Raw genomic sequence first — 17,944 nt, 5'->3', positions numbered from 1 at the left:
CACATTTTTGCACAATTTGTAGACGGACGTTTAGGGCCGTGCTCAAAGTCGCCGGTCTGATGGTTAGTTTGGGATCTTCTTCGCAAAGAAGAACGCACATCATATCTATATTTTAAAGTGTTATATAACAATTATATGTCTACAATTCTATTTACGTATTTGAGTTAATTGAATGAATTACAAGAGAGGCACGTTCAGCAGAGCTAACTTGCATAAACAGTGCACGCACGTACACAAGAACATACACTCTAAAAGAGACAGAACAACACAAACACAAGCAACCAACTGAAGATTCATACACTCAGTAATAACAAATTATTCTTTTATACATGCTAAAATTTTTGTTTGTTTCCGAAAATTAAAATGAGCTGTTTTAGCTGACAAACGCGGCGTGATGGCTTAATAGCTAAAGGCGCCTGGTCTTGCTGCTGCAGTGACTGGGTTCAAATACAAAGAGATCTCCGCTTATCATATACAATGTGTATGATGCGTGGTTTTTACGCGTTTTCATATAAGCTGTGTGTGTTTGTCATTGAAACCTCTGAAGCATGCGCAAAAGAGAGAGTAACCTTTAGACGAGCAGGCAAAGTTGATAAACAGAATGATTTGATAATACCATTTCATAAAACTTTAGTTGACGTATTGTGCATTGTTTCATTTTCTTTTATTTATTTTAACCAACATACAATATATCTGTTTCATCCCCTTAACAATGTCATTTGTGGCATGCATTAAAAAGCAAAAACGTAGGTGTTCTGAATGTCATCTACGTGGCATCTATCAAACAAATATCTAAAAGAATATTACAGAACAATATGACCAATGCACTTTTAAGAGCAAGATATTCCAAAAAATTTGTTTACAATCAAGTGCGTTCAAGCATTCAAACAATAATTCAAATATTCGAATCTGCTTGAAGACAAATTCAGAGTTTGCCGAAGGGATTATTCAATAATTTCATGCATTCTGAGAAATTCATATAAATGATAGTAAGAAATAAAAATATTTTTAGGTTTCACACACACACACACACACACACACATAGACACACACACAAATATATATATATATATATATATATATATATATATCAAATCAAATCAAATTTTATTCAATCAATCCAAATTAATAATAATTAGGTAATGATTAGGAGACCAAAGCTAAAAGAAAACAAAATTTTTGTGTCGCAGGCCGCCGTTCACAAATTGTTTATTCTAACACAATTTTTAACTAAATTTATAATTCATGACAAAATTAACATAATGCACAATTTACATGATTCTAATTAAATAAAAATTGTACTTTTTTTCAATAAATATTTCTTTATTTTGTTTTTAAACAAATGCAAGGAATTTGTAGCCTTTATATCAACAGGAAGTTTCTCCCAGATTCCGGGACCGGTATGTTTTAAACTTCCACCAAGCAGTGTTATTCTTGCAGGTGGTGTATCGAGCAGAGGAGAATGTCGAGTGAACTTTGACTGCACAGCATTTCCGAATTCGAAGAAGTCATTAAAAGATGTTGGTAATTGATAATGTAGGAACTTGAACACAAAGATAGAAACATGATAATTATACAAATTTTTTATGTTTAAAATTTTCAGTTCAGAATAATAACAGCTGACATGACTATATGGATGTAGATTTAATAGAATTCTGATGAAACGATTTTGACATCTGGTAATTTGCTTCAAGTGAACTTCAGGGCTGTTTCCCCAGATGATGTTGCAGTATATTAGATGTAGATAAATTAATGAATAATACAAATCTATAATTATTTGTTTATTCAATCTTACTTTAATTTTATTAATTGCGCCTATGGTTTTATTAATTTTTTTTTTCGATAACGAGTCTATATGCATATCCCACGAGAGGTTGGATACCTGTTAATTCGATTGACGCTTTTCTGAATAAACTGATAGATTGTCTTATCGAAATTAGCTCTTGGATGAGTATGAATCAGTTAAAGTTAAATCAATCTAAGACACAAATATTACCAGTTGGTTCATGGCAGCAGCTGTCAAAGGTCAAAATTTCATCGATCAGTATTGGCAATGACATCATTGAATTTTCCACATCTGTCCGTAGTCTTGGAGTTGTTATTGATTCCAACCTAAAGATGGATTTACATATTAATAATGTAGTGAGGGTCTGCTCCAACCAACTCCGTTTATTACGCAATGTCGAAAAATCACTAAACACGTCTGTTCTTCAAAGTTTGGTTTCCTCTTTCGTTTTTTCCAGACTGGATTATTGCAATGGTCTTTTTTATGGTGTCACCAAAAGGTCTTTTTCAAAGCTTCAGTCAATACAGAATCGTGCGGCCAAGCTAGTTTTGATTGGCTCATGGTTCGATCAGGTTACGCCTATTTTGAATAAGGTGCACTGGTTGAGGGTTGAGAAACGTGTTTCCTTCAAGTTAGCAGTCTTGATGTTTAAATGTGTCAATAATGCAGCACCTTCCTATCTCATTGATAGATTGAAATCATACAAATCTCATTTTTCAAAATATTCCTTCCGATCAACCGAGCGCAATTTATTTTTTATCCCGACTACAAAGTTAGCGACGGGTTCCCGCAACTTTGCGGTTCTTAACCCGGTTGTTTGGAATGGTTTACCTCCTTACTTACCTGACCCTAACCTACCATATTTACAATTTTGAAATCAGCTTAAAACTTATTTATTTGCACAATGAACGTCCGTCTTATTTGTCTATGATTCAGATACATACATACATACATACATACATACATACATACATACATACATACATACATACATACATACATACATACATACATACATACATACATACATACATACATACATACATACAAACATACATACATACATACATACATACATACATACATACATACATACATACATACATACATACATACATACATACATACATACATTTATGTATGTACATCTATTATTAATTTATACATAAAATTTAGGAGTTAGTCAAAGTATTACTATATTTTAAAACATCGAAACAATTTTGAAGTATTAGAATTACACTTTGAAATATCTATAACCTACATTATATTGTGTTTCGGTATATTAAATTTTTTTTATAATTATGTTTTATATTTCGGAACATTTTTGAAATATTAGAATTACTCTTTATAATTATGTTTATATATGTGTTTGGTTTATAATGTGTTTGGGTACCTTGAATTCTTTTATTTGTTTAAATCTGCTCATATATCATTATTACAAATTGACACTGGTGATCAGTACAAGAAGTCCAGATTTCTTATTCGATTTCCAGATCATTTCCTTTCATTGATTTCATTTTTCTGATTTCACTGTTTGATTTGATGAAATAAAAATGTCAAATACATACATACATACAAACATACAAACATACATACATACATACATACATACATACATACATACATACATACATACATACATACATACATACATACATACATACATACATACATACATACATACATACATACATACATACATACATACATACATACATACATACATACATACATACATACATACATACATACATACATACATACATACACACATACATTTAATCATACAATTTTTCGTTGAACAATGCCTGCAATTTTTGAACCACTGCATAATGGCGGTAAAAAATGTGCCGATGACTCAAAGTAGTCCTTGCTGGGCTCTGTGTAGACACATGCATATGTTTGTATATATCACAGACATGCATTAACAAAAATTTAACTAAATACATGTAATTTATCGAATGTATTATGTTTAAGCGGCGGGATGGTGAAATATTATTTTGAAACGAAACAAAGACATCTCCACCGACCACATGCAACGTGTGTAATATGTTGATTCAAGTTGTTGCGTGATTTATTGATTGACAGTTGATCCGCAAATGCATGACAAACAATTAAAACTTCTAGCTTGGACCACTTGAACCGGTTGCTGGTTCCGAAAAAGTTCTAAACATTGTGGTTGATAAAATAAAAAATTGCTTATTGTACATACAATTATAACAAATTGAATTTTTAAAGGTTTCATTCAAAACTTTATTGCGCAGTACATGGATAACGTTTAAAAATTTCTAATGACAACGAACATTTATTTTGATGGAACAAATGTTGGAACGGAATATGTGAAGTATTAATCTTCATGATCTTGATTTTCATTTACAAATTATTCATTAAACTTCTTGCTAAAAAAATTGTTGAAATAGTGCATTTGAAGGTGTGGGATTTTTCAATTCAGTTTTGAGAAAAAATTCATTTTTGATGAGTGTTGAAAACAATGCCAAAATGAAGAAATATGTTTAATAATTCTATGGACTTTTGCCATTTTTATCCTTGTCAGCTAGTTGATTGCTTAACGTCTGTTGGATCGTTGCTGCCGCCAAATTTCCACTTCTCTGATGCGAACGACTCGACCAGGAAGATTCACTGACGATTGATCGAAACGAAACGATGTTGACGATTGATCATTGTCAGATTTCATACTAGACTTTTTCTTATGCAATAATGAAAAACAGGATTCTTGATTTCAATCGTTTTCAAATAGTCGACGATGTTAGAAGCCTCACATTTCTTCACATGCTGACATGATAAAAATTTTTCAGTCTTTTTATTTTATTTGCCGATATTTTTGAATCATTTGATGAATGGGAGCCGGCATATCTCTTCCGTAAAATATCTGTTGGTTATATCTGTTCTGTTTTTGGCATTCGAACGTTTTTGCAGTGCGACAACTACGACAAAATCATCTATTTTAATCTCATCCAATTTATAAAAATATGTAACAACAAAGACGATAATATTAGTAATTCAGCAGTCGTGCAACCATGCAGTCACCAATATCAATGGAGCAAATACAATTCATTAATCACAAGTGCAGATCTTAAATTGATCGCATGTATTTTTTTTAAATGTTGATTGAATATTATGTGGTTAAGCAGAAATAATAAAAATTAAAAAATTGAGAAGATAAAATTGAAAAACAAATGATGAAATAAAATAAAATACTAGAATTTTTTTTTACGAAATATTTAACAACAGATGTAATAATTAAAAACCGAGCAATTAAGACCTAAAAAAATTAGAGAAACCTATAAAAGATATCGGCATTCTGTGAAATGCCCCAGGAATCGATCCAGTCTTACGAGGTATCCACCACCCACTTTCGACGCCATAATCGACCGATCCCTTAACTTTTCATTGTTTCTTATATTACAATTTGTATATGAGCACAAACATAGGCCATAGAGTTTCCATAATTTCGATACAGATCCGCTTTATATTGTCATGAAAAACCGTTAGAAACCAAAATATTAATAACATACAAATGAAACATCCAATCTGACTTAGAGCTTCCAAATGGACACAAGACTGGCTGTTAAATTTCAACATAAATAAATGCGTAATCATGCATTATGGATGTAATAACAAAACGAACACTTTTTATATAGATGGTAAAATTTTAGCTGATTCAGAAATGGAGAAAGATCTTTCCGTTTGAGCTAACTCGTTGACTTTCACTTCAACAGATTTCTACTAACAAAACAAGAGCCGACGCAGTTCATACAATAAGCCTGCCTCTTACTTTAAGAAACTACTATTGAGAAACAACAAAAATTTTGAAAATTTAAATTTTGACCTTTAAAGCAAATTTGTTATCAAACAGTTTTCTGTTCTATTTGCCTGCCTCGTTCCTACACTACAAACAATCGTGTCATCAGCCAGATCTCATCTTGTGCACTTCCGAGGTACTGCCCAAGTAGTCCATCCTCTCTCTCTCGTTCTCATGCCTTCTGCAATTCAAACGTCTCATTAAAACATGTGAATGCATTGAATGTCGCAAAATGCAGATTGTTTCTACAAACCAAATTATTAACTTATTATATTTTCTGTTTTGATTTTAAATTTGAGTAATTTTTGTATTACCTCATTCTAAATTTGTGCAACTTTATTCAATTTTGTTTGAGCTCCCCTGACGCTATGCATGGGCGCTGTATAAATTGCATATCGTTATTATTTTTATTCACTCCTTGATGACAATTAACATGTTTGTCCGAATTCGACAACTACCAGAATTTTATTCAAAAACTTTGAGTAATAACAAAATATTTTTTTAAAATTAGAAATAAATTTTTGCGTTCAACACGTTGTATTTAACACACTGGTTTCATGCAATGAATATTTGAAACGAAGACTAACAGCTTGAGGTAACACGCAACAACAATACAAACAATCCTTAGGATGTAGGTAGGTGCATTGTGTTTTACATCAAAACATGTTATATATTCAATGTTTATTTATTCTTATATTATCCCCTGATATAAATAGACATACTTGCTTGTACCACACCAAGCATATTTGGGCACATCTCAGCTGCTCTGCATACTGCATTTCCACGCTGAAAACATAAATATTATTACATATAAATATAATTATACATGAATACATATATATATATATATATATATATATATATATATATATGTGTGTGTGTGTGTGTGTGCACGAGTGTGGTGTGTGTATGTTGTTGTTAACGTTATTGTGTGTTATTGTAAAACTTAAGACAATCTTACTAAACACTACAATGCACCTGTCATAATCACCTTGAAATATCATCATTTTACTGGGATTGAACAACTTATATATAATTCAAAATATCCTCACCAAAGTCATTGGTTCTCGTTTAACGTAAATACTTATTAGAATTTGTGAACAGTCTGTAGCATTTTTCATCATTCCAAACAAAATTGAATTAATTTAGAACACTTTTTGAAGAACCCCTCTCTTTCCCGTCTGCAACACTTAGGTATAATGTCCTTCAAGCTCTCATGAATGTTTTTTCATTCAATTATTTGCACATATCTATCCATCAAGTTTATTACAAAAGTAGTTTTTTTTTATCAAACTTTGCTTCTTCTTTTAACTTTAAAACCTTAAAATAGTTTTACAAAATTTTGAAGTCAATCATGAATGTTAAAATGATCAACTTGAGCGAGTTGCAGTTACACCCGAATACGGTCACAGCCACCACAATTAGTTTCTCGAAGTAGTTTGTTGTCTTGATGTTTTTTATCACAAAATTAGTTCTTCGATTGTCATTATAAAAGTTTTTCTACTAAATTTACACTAAAACGCTAAAAATGTTAAATGTGTTTTTTGGCTGTGAAGAGCTTCGCAATAAACCGAGATGTAAATTAATCTTATTTATCTGCTTATGAATATTTCTTAAATTGTCATGCAATGTGCAATGTGCTTTCTATCTAAATGCTGTTTTCGTGTTTTTTTCTTTAAATGTTATTTTTAAAAATTTTTTCTGCCCTACAATCATGTATTAAATTTTTGTACACCATGAACGGTATTAGCAGTTATTTCAACTTATTTACATATGTAATTCTTTAAAGTTTATAATGTAATGCTGTGATGATGACAGCTGTGTTGATGTCAGCTGTGGTGAAGACAGCTACGATGATGTCAGCTGTGGTGATGACAGCTGTGATGATGATAGCTACGATGGTTTCAGCTGTGATGACGACAGCAACTATAATGACAGCTCTGATGAGGACAACTGCGTTGAAGACAAAACCTCAGTCACCAGTTTCAAGTCATCAGTTGTTCCATTCACTCATTTCATTTCAGCAGCACACGTCAAGCCACATTACGCAATACAACTTTCGGCACATTTTGAGCTTATCTTCAATGCGCCCATATATTTGATTGGAAGAGAATTTTTCACAACTCAACTCATCTCATCAAACAAATTTTCATTTCAATAATGAATAGGTTGCGTTTTGTTCCCTCAACACAACATCGTTTTGTGATATTATCACAATAATTGCTGTCATAATATATTGACCGTACAAACAAAATCACTTGGAGAAAGCAAACAAATGTGCACAGGAGAGCAAATACGAAGCCCACCACGCAGCAAGCTGCGGATGGAAATATATGTAGCGTGATTAATAACAATGGAGAAAAATTATCTATCAATGATCCATCATACAACGGATTGTTAGCAGCATCTAAACATATAACAATAACATTATCTGTATTTTCTATGTTTTAATTTCTTTTATCCTTCACTTATATTCGGTAGAGGAAAGATCGATGGCAGGGAAAAAATCCCAAAAATGTGTTTGGTATTTAAAAGATAACAGAGCATTTCTTTTATGCTGCGTCAGTACAAACATACAAAGACTTCCAGTTATGCAAGTTATTTCCGAATTTATCAAATTTTTTCTGACGGATATTTCTGTCAAAAACGTTTAATTTAATATCATTATCTACGAAACCAAACATTTTATAATAATTAAAATTGTTAGCCGCTATTTTGAATTTAAAAAATAATTTTAAAACACCAACAGAGAGCAACGTGCAGAGAATCACACGGACAGCCCTTGAAAGTTTGCACTGATAAACGCTCGCACGAACAGCACACAAACGAAAGCAAATAAACAGTAAGCATTTTCTGCGCTCCACACTTAAACAAACATTAAGACCTACAACACGATCTAAGTGTGCATTAGAAGATCTTCCTATCTGATTACAGCATTAACAGAATTAAAACTCAATACTGCTGTGCGATTGCTTACAGTCTGTTTTCTGCTGAATGTTAGTTAATAAGCGAAATACAACTCCGTTCAGAATTCATTCCTGAGATCAATGATTTGAATGAATGAAATTGATGTGTTTTATTTTTGGTCGCATCTGAATTGTTTCATACTGGTTAAAATAAAATATCTAAAATTATTTCAACAAAAAATATTTTCAAACACAAATAAAATTTTAAAGAATAAAATAAAATTTATTTAATTAAATAACTTTATGAATCATTTCGATAAAAATTCCAAGCAAGCACAACCTCTAGTACACCATCACTTCAGACCTGCTCACACAATCAAACATCATGTGCTTCTTGCTATTCTACTATCAACAGTGCACAGAAATATTTAGCGTAGGTGCCGTAGTTAGTGTCATCTTTCATTAATTTCATCAATGAACGTTTGTAAAAATATTTATCATACATCACATTATTTCGTTGATGTAAATTTTTTAAAAACTTCATTCCTATTATTTGATTTCAGTTCCTGTTTTCAAAATAACTTGTTCCAGTTTTTTAAAGCACGTGCTTGCTACTTAATTCAAAAATAACAGCAAGGAGACTCAATGAAAAATGTTTCAAATAGATGTTCTTCAAATCAGATTTCATTCGAATAAAAACTCAAAGATGTACAACAAAACAGTCTTGACAATTTATATTTTATTCAAAAATTGCATTTAAACCTTGTTTTAAAATAAATTTTAAAAACGAAATAAAATTAAAAACGAAAATTTTATGGCAAGTGATTGTGATTCATTTTTTTACGTCTATATCTTTTATGTCTGTATCAGAAAATGAAAGTTATTCATTCAAGAATATTTTTAAAAGTTAATTGATTCAAATTGTTAAGAAAATTTATGTGTTATGTTTGTGGAACCCAATAAGAATGAGTTTCATTATTTAAATGAACATTAACGATAATTTTTTGTTGAAACTTCCAACAGAGCTTTCCTATATTGGACAGAAAACGTACATGCTTTGCACATTTTATTACATGAGTGCGAAAAAATTTAACTCAAACTTTCCCTAACGCTAACAAAAAAAAAGTTCCTATGTAATGTTTTCATATTTAATGTTAACTGTTTTGTAGTTTCATATTTGATTTTTTCATTTTTTTGTAATCATTTTCATGGAAGCAGACATTAGGGTGGAGAGTTCTGCAAACAAATTTGAAAGCATGCTAACAAGGTTTGTTGATTTGGAGAGCTGACTGACTACAACTTTTTCTCAATTTCATATCATATTCGTCTTTTTAATTTTTTTGTTTACATTCACCGTGTACAATTTATAAAAAATCTAGCAAAATTGAAAAAAAAAACATTAAAAAGTGTTCACATTCCAAACTTATCAAAACTAAAATTTTAAAATAATCATTATTGCATATTGTTTTAAAGATAATAAGAAATAATAAAACTCCGAGCCATCTCTTCATCTAGCAAGCAAACACAAACATACAAGGATCAAATATTCCTGTCAATATTATCATCAACTAAATACTCAGTGTCATTTTGTTATTGTAGAGACTTACGTTGCCTAACTCAAACTCCAGTAAGCTTTATATCTGACTCAATATGTCCGGTCATATAATTGCAGTCTGTTCCGGGTGCATTTTAAAACATGGTACCTACGTAAAATCATACTGACCAGCTAGTTTCGAAACGATGCGTTAGATTTCATTGTAATTTTAGCTTCGCGCAATGAGCAGAAAATACATTCAACAATTGAAGGACTCCCAAATTAGTTATGAACATTTTTTATAACTTATAAAAATCTCTTTCACATCCCATCAGCCAGATTACAATTTGTAAAAATTTGAAATGATTCCGTCGAGCTGTTCAATCAATCAATCAATCAATCAATCAATCAATCAATCAATCAATCAATCAATCAATCAATCAATCAATCAATCAATCAATCAATCAATCAATCAATCAATCAATCAATCAATCAATCAATCACAATCAATCAATTACTTTGTAAAGCGTTATTTCCGCTATGTTCAACAGCGCTCCTCAGGGAATTTTGCAAACAGATGAATCTTGAGATCCGCTCGAACTTCGCAAGTGATGGAGAAGTAGTCAGAGAAGGAATCAGAGAGTTCCAGAGAAACGGGCCAAAAAGTAAAGTCAGATTTAGCAAGAGTGTTTAACACGATTTAAGAAGAAGTGAAAGCAAGAAGACGATCGTAAACGGAGGGGTTTAGGTTTAATTAATGTGTCTGATAAGTAAGTACTTAGGAAATAATTTAGATTAAGACTTATAAATTAATGTGCAAATTGTAAAATTTTTTCTATTTTTATAGGTAGCCAGTGCAAGAGAACAAGATGTGAAGATATATGATAAAATAAAGGGGCGAGCAACTAGACGAGTGGCAAAGTTGAAAGTTTTACTTAAAGGATAGAAGGTAGAATCAGGATGACCATAGTTGCAATAATCAATCCTAGATAAACTGATGAAATAACAAAAATGGAGAAGAGTAGGATCGTCAAAAAAGGGCAAAAGTATTTTCATTCTACGTAGATGAAAATAAGATTTTAGCAACACTATTAATCTGAAAAGAAAGAGACATGCTAGAATCAAAGATAAAGCCTGGACTACGAAACTTGTGAGAAACATCAAGAGTTTTAGATACAAGTAAGATAATAGAAGGAATAGTAATAGAACGTTTAGATTTATTAAAACAAATTAATTCAAACTTAGAAGTATTAAGTTTAAGACACATAGTGTCAGACCAAGCCTTAATAGAAGAAAAACATAAGAAATGATTCTGTAAAACACTATTGAGATTAGATGGAGGAGTTAGAAGTAGCATTATTAAGGATCCCAGAAAAGACAAGAGTCAGTAACATTAAATGGATGATCCAGCAGTCCCAAGACAATCGTATGATGGACAATAATATGAAGGAAAGTCAAGAGCAAGAAGAAGAGTAAGGTTACTACTATTGTCACTAGGGAAGTAGGTAGGTACGTTATGACGTCAGTTGAATTCAATCAACAAATTCTTCTTTCTTTCTCGTGCCTTATCTCTTCAGGACATTGGCGACCATCGACCTCCTCAAAACCCGATCTTTAACACTTTATAGTAGTTGAAATGTGGTCATATTCAACCGGTGACCCAAGGACTTCACGAATGTTATTCTTTGTTGACAGCGATCTCTTTTCCCTGCCATCTTTCCAGTAGTTGTTAGATTTTCCATGATTTTCTTTCGCATGATGTGACCATCATCAAATTATAAATAAAATAATGATAATAATTTTGTTGCTTATTAAAAAATTTTTTAGGCAGAAGTTTTTAAAGAAGGGGAATACCCTGTTAAATGGTTTTTAGCAAATTTGCTGATTGAATGATTGGTTGGTTAACTGATGATTCAGTGATTGATTCATCAATTGATTGATTCAAGCAGTTATTTTTTGATGACACACCTAGATTAAATTGGTATTATAAATAACAGCTCGAATATAAATATAATAGTACCAGGATAATTTGAGTTTATTTCGTATAAATTCGAGACTTGATTTCAAAGATGGTTAGGTATAGTTTTCTATATGAGCTCAAATTTTTAAAAAGTATTGTAAATATTTTGCATTCTATGCTACTTTTGGATGAATCGGAAGAAGAAGACATTTTTCCAATTTAATTATTTACAAGCCTACAAATATTTTGGTGTGATTAACGTATGATATTATCGTTTTCTGATGAGTTTGATATTTTGATGAATTTTTGAAGATTTCCAAAAGAAGACCGTCAGGCGCACGCAACCATGTAGCACGTTGAAGCTCATTGTGCCACATTTTATACGCGCATTAATTACCCTATCATATTTTTCTCGAACTTTTTCAAGAATCTCTTAGCCCAGATGTAGTTGAAAATATAATTTCAACAAATTAATAGATAAAGAGTTTCAAACTAACAATCTTATTATAAAAATGGTTTAATGCAGCTTTGTTTTTGGTGTCAAAATACAGTCTACAAGTCAACGTTCAAGTCAATTTGTAAAGTTCAATTCCTAAGTGTAACAAAGTTTTTGTGTGGAATAAATCATAAAAATTTTGTAATTTGTAGAATTGAATAACAAGAATTACTTAATGGACAAGACGTCATATAATTTATACTGCAGTTGACATTCAATTATGACTTTTCTCAGCAGTTTGCCATCAAAGAATGAGGGCCAGGATCTGATATTTTGTTCAAGGCCCGCTGGATGCTGCCTACTCGTCCAATCATGCTTGCTAATCATGTCCACATAACTTCATTCAGTAAATAATCTTTTTTTATAGATTCAAAATATTAATAAAAATCGGTATTTAATATCAAAAATTAAAAAAAATGAATCTTATTGCAACACGTTTCAATAACGCAAACATGAACCATTTCGAGAAAGTGATTAATTCTGAAATTGCATTTTTTTTCAGTCGCTAGAGCTTCGATCTGCACGTCGGTTGTAAATTTTTATAACTTGTAAAGCAGCAGAGGTCGCATGCGAAGTTGTGTACCTTGGTTCTGTGTGCAAAATGAATCCTTAGTGATCCGCCAACATGTGCACGGTCGAAGTTGTTTTATTAGGATAGGTAGAACAAAATTTAACAGGCAACTATAAATTGGGTAAGAGAGTGCTAGATTGATATAAAAACGACTGAGATTTAAAGACAAAAAACATTTTTAATCGTTGAAAGTTCGCTGCACTAAATGCATCTATACTAAAAAATGATAAAATTTTATTATACTAAAAATGTATTATACAAATTGTTTAGTGGAATTTATGACAGCCACAGCCAAATTACAGGGAGTGATTGATGTACAGAATTCCTAACAATCAGTAGTCTTCCCAGCAGAGAAGTCAAAATATGGGCAGAAATATACTGTCGGATCTTGGGGGAGAGCAGTTTGTTAATAAAAGTCAGGAAATTTGTTTAATGTGTTAAAATCGACCAAAAATTGAACGTGATAAACAAAAAAAATTGTCACTCAGACACACTACAACAAATCTTGCCCTTTTCCTCCTCTCCGTGAAAATGTTGGCTTGTATGTGAAAATTTGAAATTTTCAATGTGTAAATTTGAAATTTTCAAATTTTAGGCCACCCGTCACAGTTGTCTGGATACACCACCTTCGAAGCTCCCTTTTGCTTCAATTGTGGTTCATAATTATTTGAATTCAACCTGACGGAAAACATGCAAAACCATCAACAGAGGCATGGGAAACTAACAAAAACAGAACCGCAATAACCAACTTTTAAAATTTTTTGTTGTTCGTGTGGGATGGAGAGAAGGAGCGAGTTGTTAAGAAAGTCGAACACCCAACCAACGACAAACTTTAATGCTTCAGTGACACCATACTATTCGATGATGATGATGATGATGGTGATGATGATGGTGGTGGTGATGATGATGGTGGTGGGGGTGGTGATGGTGGTGATGTTGACAATGATGTCAATACTTCTGTTTCACTCATTTGAAATTTTATAATTTGCAAGTGAGTAAAATTTCTAAAGTATCTCCTTAACTTAAAGCGAAATTAAAAACTTAAACGTTAACATTCTCCAGCATTGGAGTCATCTTTTTGTTTTTAAAGTGGTTGATATTATTTCATAGCTATGACAACGTCGTACTAACTAGTAATACTAACTACTAATACACTAATAATACGTACTACTTAGTAATACTAACTACTAATACTACGTACTAACTAGTAATACTAACCACTAACTACTAATACTACGTACTAACTAGTAATACTAACTACTAACTACTAATACTACGTACTAACTAGTAATACTAACCACTAACTACTAATACTACGTACTAACTAGTAATACTAACCACTAACTACTAATACTACGTACTAACTAGTAATACTAACCACTAACTACTAATACTACGTACTAACTAGTAATACTAACCACTAACTACTAATACTACGTACTAACTAGTAATACTAACTACTAACTACTAATACTACGTACTAACTAGTAATACTAACGTACTAAGCTCACTTATACAAGTTTTTTCAGTCGGCGGTCAGTGGAAGTGGAGATCAATTAGAAAAACGAAATGATACTGAAGATAAGTTAGTCGATGCGTTTTTCATTAGTGCAAGACATTTCTTTGAAAAATTGATTTGGCTAAACTTTCGCATACTAATAATATTGCTGTCTATCTATAGGTCCAGTTTAGCATGTATCGAAGAGAGTTCATTCGCGGTTGTAGAATCTAAGACTGAGACAAGTTATAAATCAAATGTCTCAGATGATGATGGGTTTGTTTGTCTTTTTTAAAAATCTAAATAAGAAATAATGAAACATTTTGGTTAAATTACTTCACCTGAATAAATATCTTTCTTGTACAGCACCTCCATGGAGATATTAACAAAATTGTCCGATGAATGTCTCTCAAAAAATGTGGAGCAATGTTTCCGTTTATCTGATGACCCTGCTTTATGGCAAGTAAATAATGAGACGCGCGATTTTGTGGTCAAATATGGACTTTAGTAAATCCAAAAAGAAGTACAGTGATGGCAAAATACGCAGCCTCACACAAAGTATGTTTGACTATACTCTTATTAACGGAGAAAAAATGAGGCGAGAATGTCTTGTTTATTTAGAGACTGCGTACATGCTTGCAAAACGAGAGGTCGTGCTATAGGTCAAATAAACTCGCAGTTAAATGATCAATTGGAAACTGAGATAAATTACTGGAAATTGACTCTTGTTCGCGTGATAGAAGTTGTGAAGACATTGGTTTCAAGAGGACTACCTTTGCGTGGACACGTTGAAAAATTTGGAAATTCTGAAAGTGGGAACTACATGATGCTGCTTGAACTTATTGCTAAATTTGATTCTTTTATGAATACTGAACTGTTGCATTTAAAGTCTCATTTGGGTACCTTAGACCAAAATGCAGTTCCATACACTCCAATTGATTTGTGTAAATGGATAAGATTGAATGACTTGCAGTGTGTATATCCAAATGTAGACATTGCACTTCGGATGTACACTTGTACTCCTGCTACAAACTGTTCGGCCGAGCGAACATTTTCTTGTTTAAAGCGCGTTGAAAACTATTTGCGTTCGACAATGTCCGAAGAAAGGTTAAATTATCTTGCAATTCTATGCATCGAAAAAACAATTTTACAAGATTTAGACATTAATTTCGTTATTGATGAATTTGCGCGCAGGAAGGCACGTCGTTAAGTTTTGAAATAACTTTTATAATCTGCAATGAAAGAAAATTTATTTTTTAAAATTGATAATATTACATTACATGAATGTTATTAAAGAATGTACTCAATAAAATTTTTTTTTAAATATTGCGTTTATATGAATTTAATTTCTAAATTTATTATAAAATTTAAAATTGGGGCGGCAAACCACGAGTGCCTCTAGGCGGCAAAAAGGTTAATCCGCCACTGCTCAGGAAGGAATGCTTCCATTGACGTGTTGAACATTGTCCAATTACAAACATTTGTACAATGTGCACACATTAAAGACTCAAGAAATAATGAAACGACTTAATTACAGATAAAAACTAGGAAGTTGCATAATGCTACGTCAGGGTCTCCACATCTCGACACAGGAATCAAGCAATTAACTTTTTATACCTTGACTTATCATCATTCCGATTAGGCCTGTAGTAAATTGTATCTTGATGATGATGAGAAATAGAATAACCATTTCTAAATGATCATCATTAAAAGTATTTTCATATTTTTTGTTCTGCTGTTTACAATACTAAACTCATCCAATATTTTGAAATGTTTCGATGTCTCGAAGTTACTCACCTGCGTGAACCACTAAATTATTACAAAGATTTTTGCCAAAACTATTTTTAGTGTAAAAATTTTTCAAATTTTAGAACTTGTTCAATAAATAAATTGAAATGGAAATGCGCTGTTAAATAATGAACTTTTTAAAATTTTCCATTGAGTTACGAAAGAACGTGAAATAGATTGAAAGACAGCTGAAGGTTAATGCTTCGCGCTCTTTCTATAGATTAATCGTAGTTGAAACTGAACATAAATTGAGGAAGTTGAAGGGGATGTATAAGCGAGAGGCCAAATATTATTAATTACATTGGTAATAATGATGCGGCCCATTGCGTAAGACGATGGGCCGTGGAGTGGACGAAGTGCGTAATGAGGTGGGCCTCCCCTCCCATTCAATACATGTCTTTCAGTAATTATTAGCTGGCTGGGTGGCACTGCCTCATTGTCAAGATGTCCACGGATCCACTCGATGATATGATATGTCGTTGCGCAACCGCGTTACTGCTGCATGTTGCATGTTGTGTTCGTGTGCTGTGGTGTTTTTTGAAGGCTGTTGTTTGTTTTGTCTACATTGTTCCACTGGGGTTACTGCATGATGTTTGATAAAAAGGAAGCATTTTCAAAAAAAGCAGAGAAACTTGAAACAAAGAAATATGTTTCAAGAAGCTGAATTGAAACTTTTTTAAACGTTTCAGATTTGGTTGCTTCTTTGAACAAAATGTTCCGGCATTTAAATAATTATTTCATTTTCGACGATCAATTTCATTTAACAACTTTTCAAATTTGGCATAATTTCATATTATATGATCAGTATGGTTATGATGGGATAGAGTTGATTGGGAGTTAAAAGTTTTGTTAGCATTGGGTGTGTGTGTATGTGTGTGTGTGTGTGTGTGTGTGTGTGTGTGTGTGTGTGTGTGTGTGTGTGTCAGGGTTTACACTTCCACGTCATGTCGTTCCATCAAATATGAAGAGGAAAGTATTGTATTGTCTGACTGCTGGATGTTGTTATTGATGTTATGTTGGTGTGTTGTGTTGTAATGCTATGTTGATGTATTGTCGTGTTCATGTAACACTGAGACGACTCAGTTATGAAGCATTATGAAGCATTGCGTTGCGTTTGTTGAATGTTATTGTGGTGTTAGTCCGGTTCTTCATCATTATGTGTTAAGTTGTGTTGTGTGGAGTTGTGTGTGTTGTGTGGAGTTGTGTGTGTTGTGTAGAGTTGTGTGTGTGTTGTATGGAGTTGTGTGTGTTGTGTGTGTTATGTAAAGTTGTGTGGAGTCGTGTGTGTTGTGTGGAGTTATGTGTGTGGGTTGTATAGAGATGTGTATGTTGTGTGTGTTATGTGGGGTTGTGTGGAGTTGTGTGTGTTGTGTGGAGTTGTGTGTGTAGTGTGGAGTTGTGTCTTTTGACGCCAAATACATGGCGTAATAGCCGTGTCAACCCAATATGCTGGAGATGCGTATTGACATATCATATTATCTCTTCAAAAAAGCTTGTGTGAACCTGTTGCAACATAAGATTTCAACCAAGTCACAAATTGACACTTCTGCTCAGTTTAACTTCTTTCTGACAATTTCTCTTT

General features: G+C 32.3%; 2 protein-coding genes across 2 annotated transcripts; both read left to right on the top strand.

Annotated features, from left to right (window-relative positions):
• Positions 1-10,626: 10,626 nt before the first annotated feature.
• On the top strand, positions 10,627-11,525 carry HELRODRAFT_158361 (hypothetical protein; the record flags this gene model as incomplete). Its single annotated transcript, XM_009010452.1, has 3 exons — positions 10,627-10,719; positions 10,897-10,977; positions 11,385-11,525. The coding sequence occupies 3 exons, from the start codon at positions 10,627-10,629 to the stop codon at positions 11,523-11,525; spliced, it is 315 nt and encodes a 104-aa protein (XP_009008700.1).
• Positions 11,526-15,436: 3,911 nt separating this feature from the next.
• On the top strand, positions 15,437-15,784 carry HELRODRAFT_62989 (hypothetical protein; the record flags this gene model as incomplete). The annotated part of the gene is made up of 1 exon (XM_009010451.1): positions 15,437-15,784. One exon carries the CDS (start codon positions 15,437-15,439, stop codon positions 15,782-15,784), a length of 348 nt encoding a protein of 115 aa, XP_009008699.1.
• Between the last annotated feature and the right edge of the window lie 2,160 nt (positions 15,785-17,944).

The sequence above is a fragment of the Helobdella robusta genome (genome assembly GCF_000326865.2).
Source record: "Helobdella robusta unplaced genomic scaffold HELROscaffold_1, whole genome shotgun sequence".
NCBI classification, from domain to species: domain Eukaryota; kingdom Metazoa; phylum Annelida; class Clitellata; order Rhynchobdellida; family Glossiphoniidae; genus Helobdella; species Helobdella robusta.
Note: the sequence above shows the minus strand (reverse complement) of the source record. Positions and strands in the feature narration are given on the sequence as shown.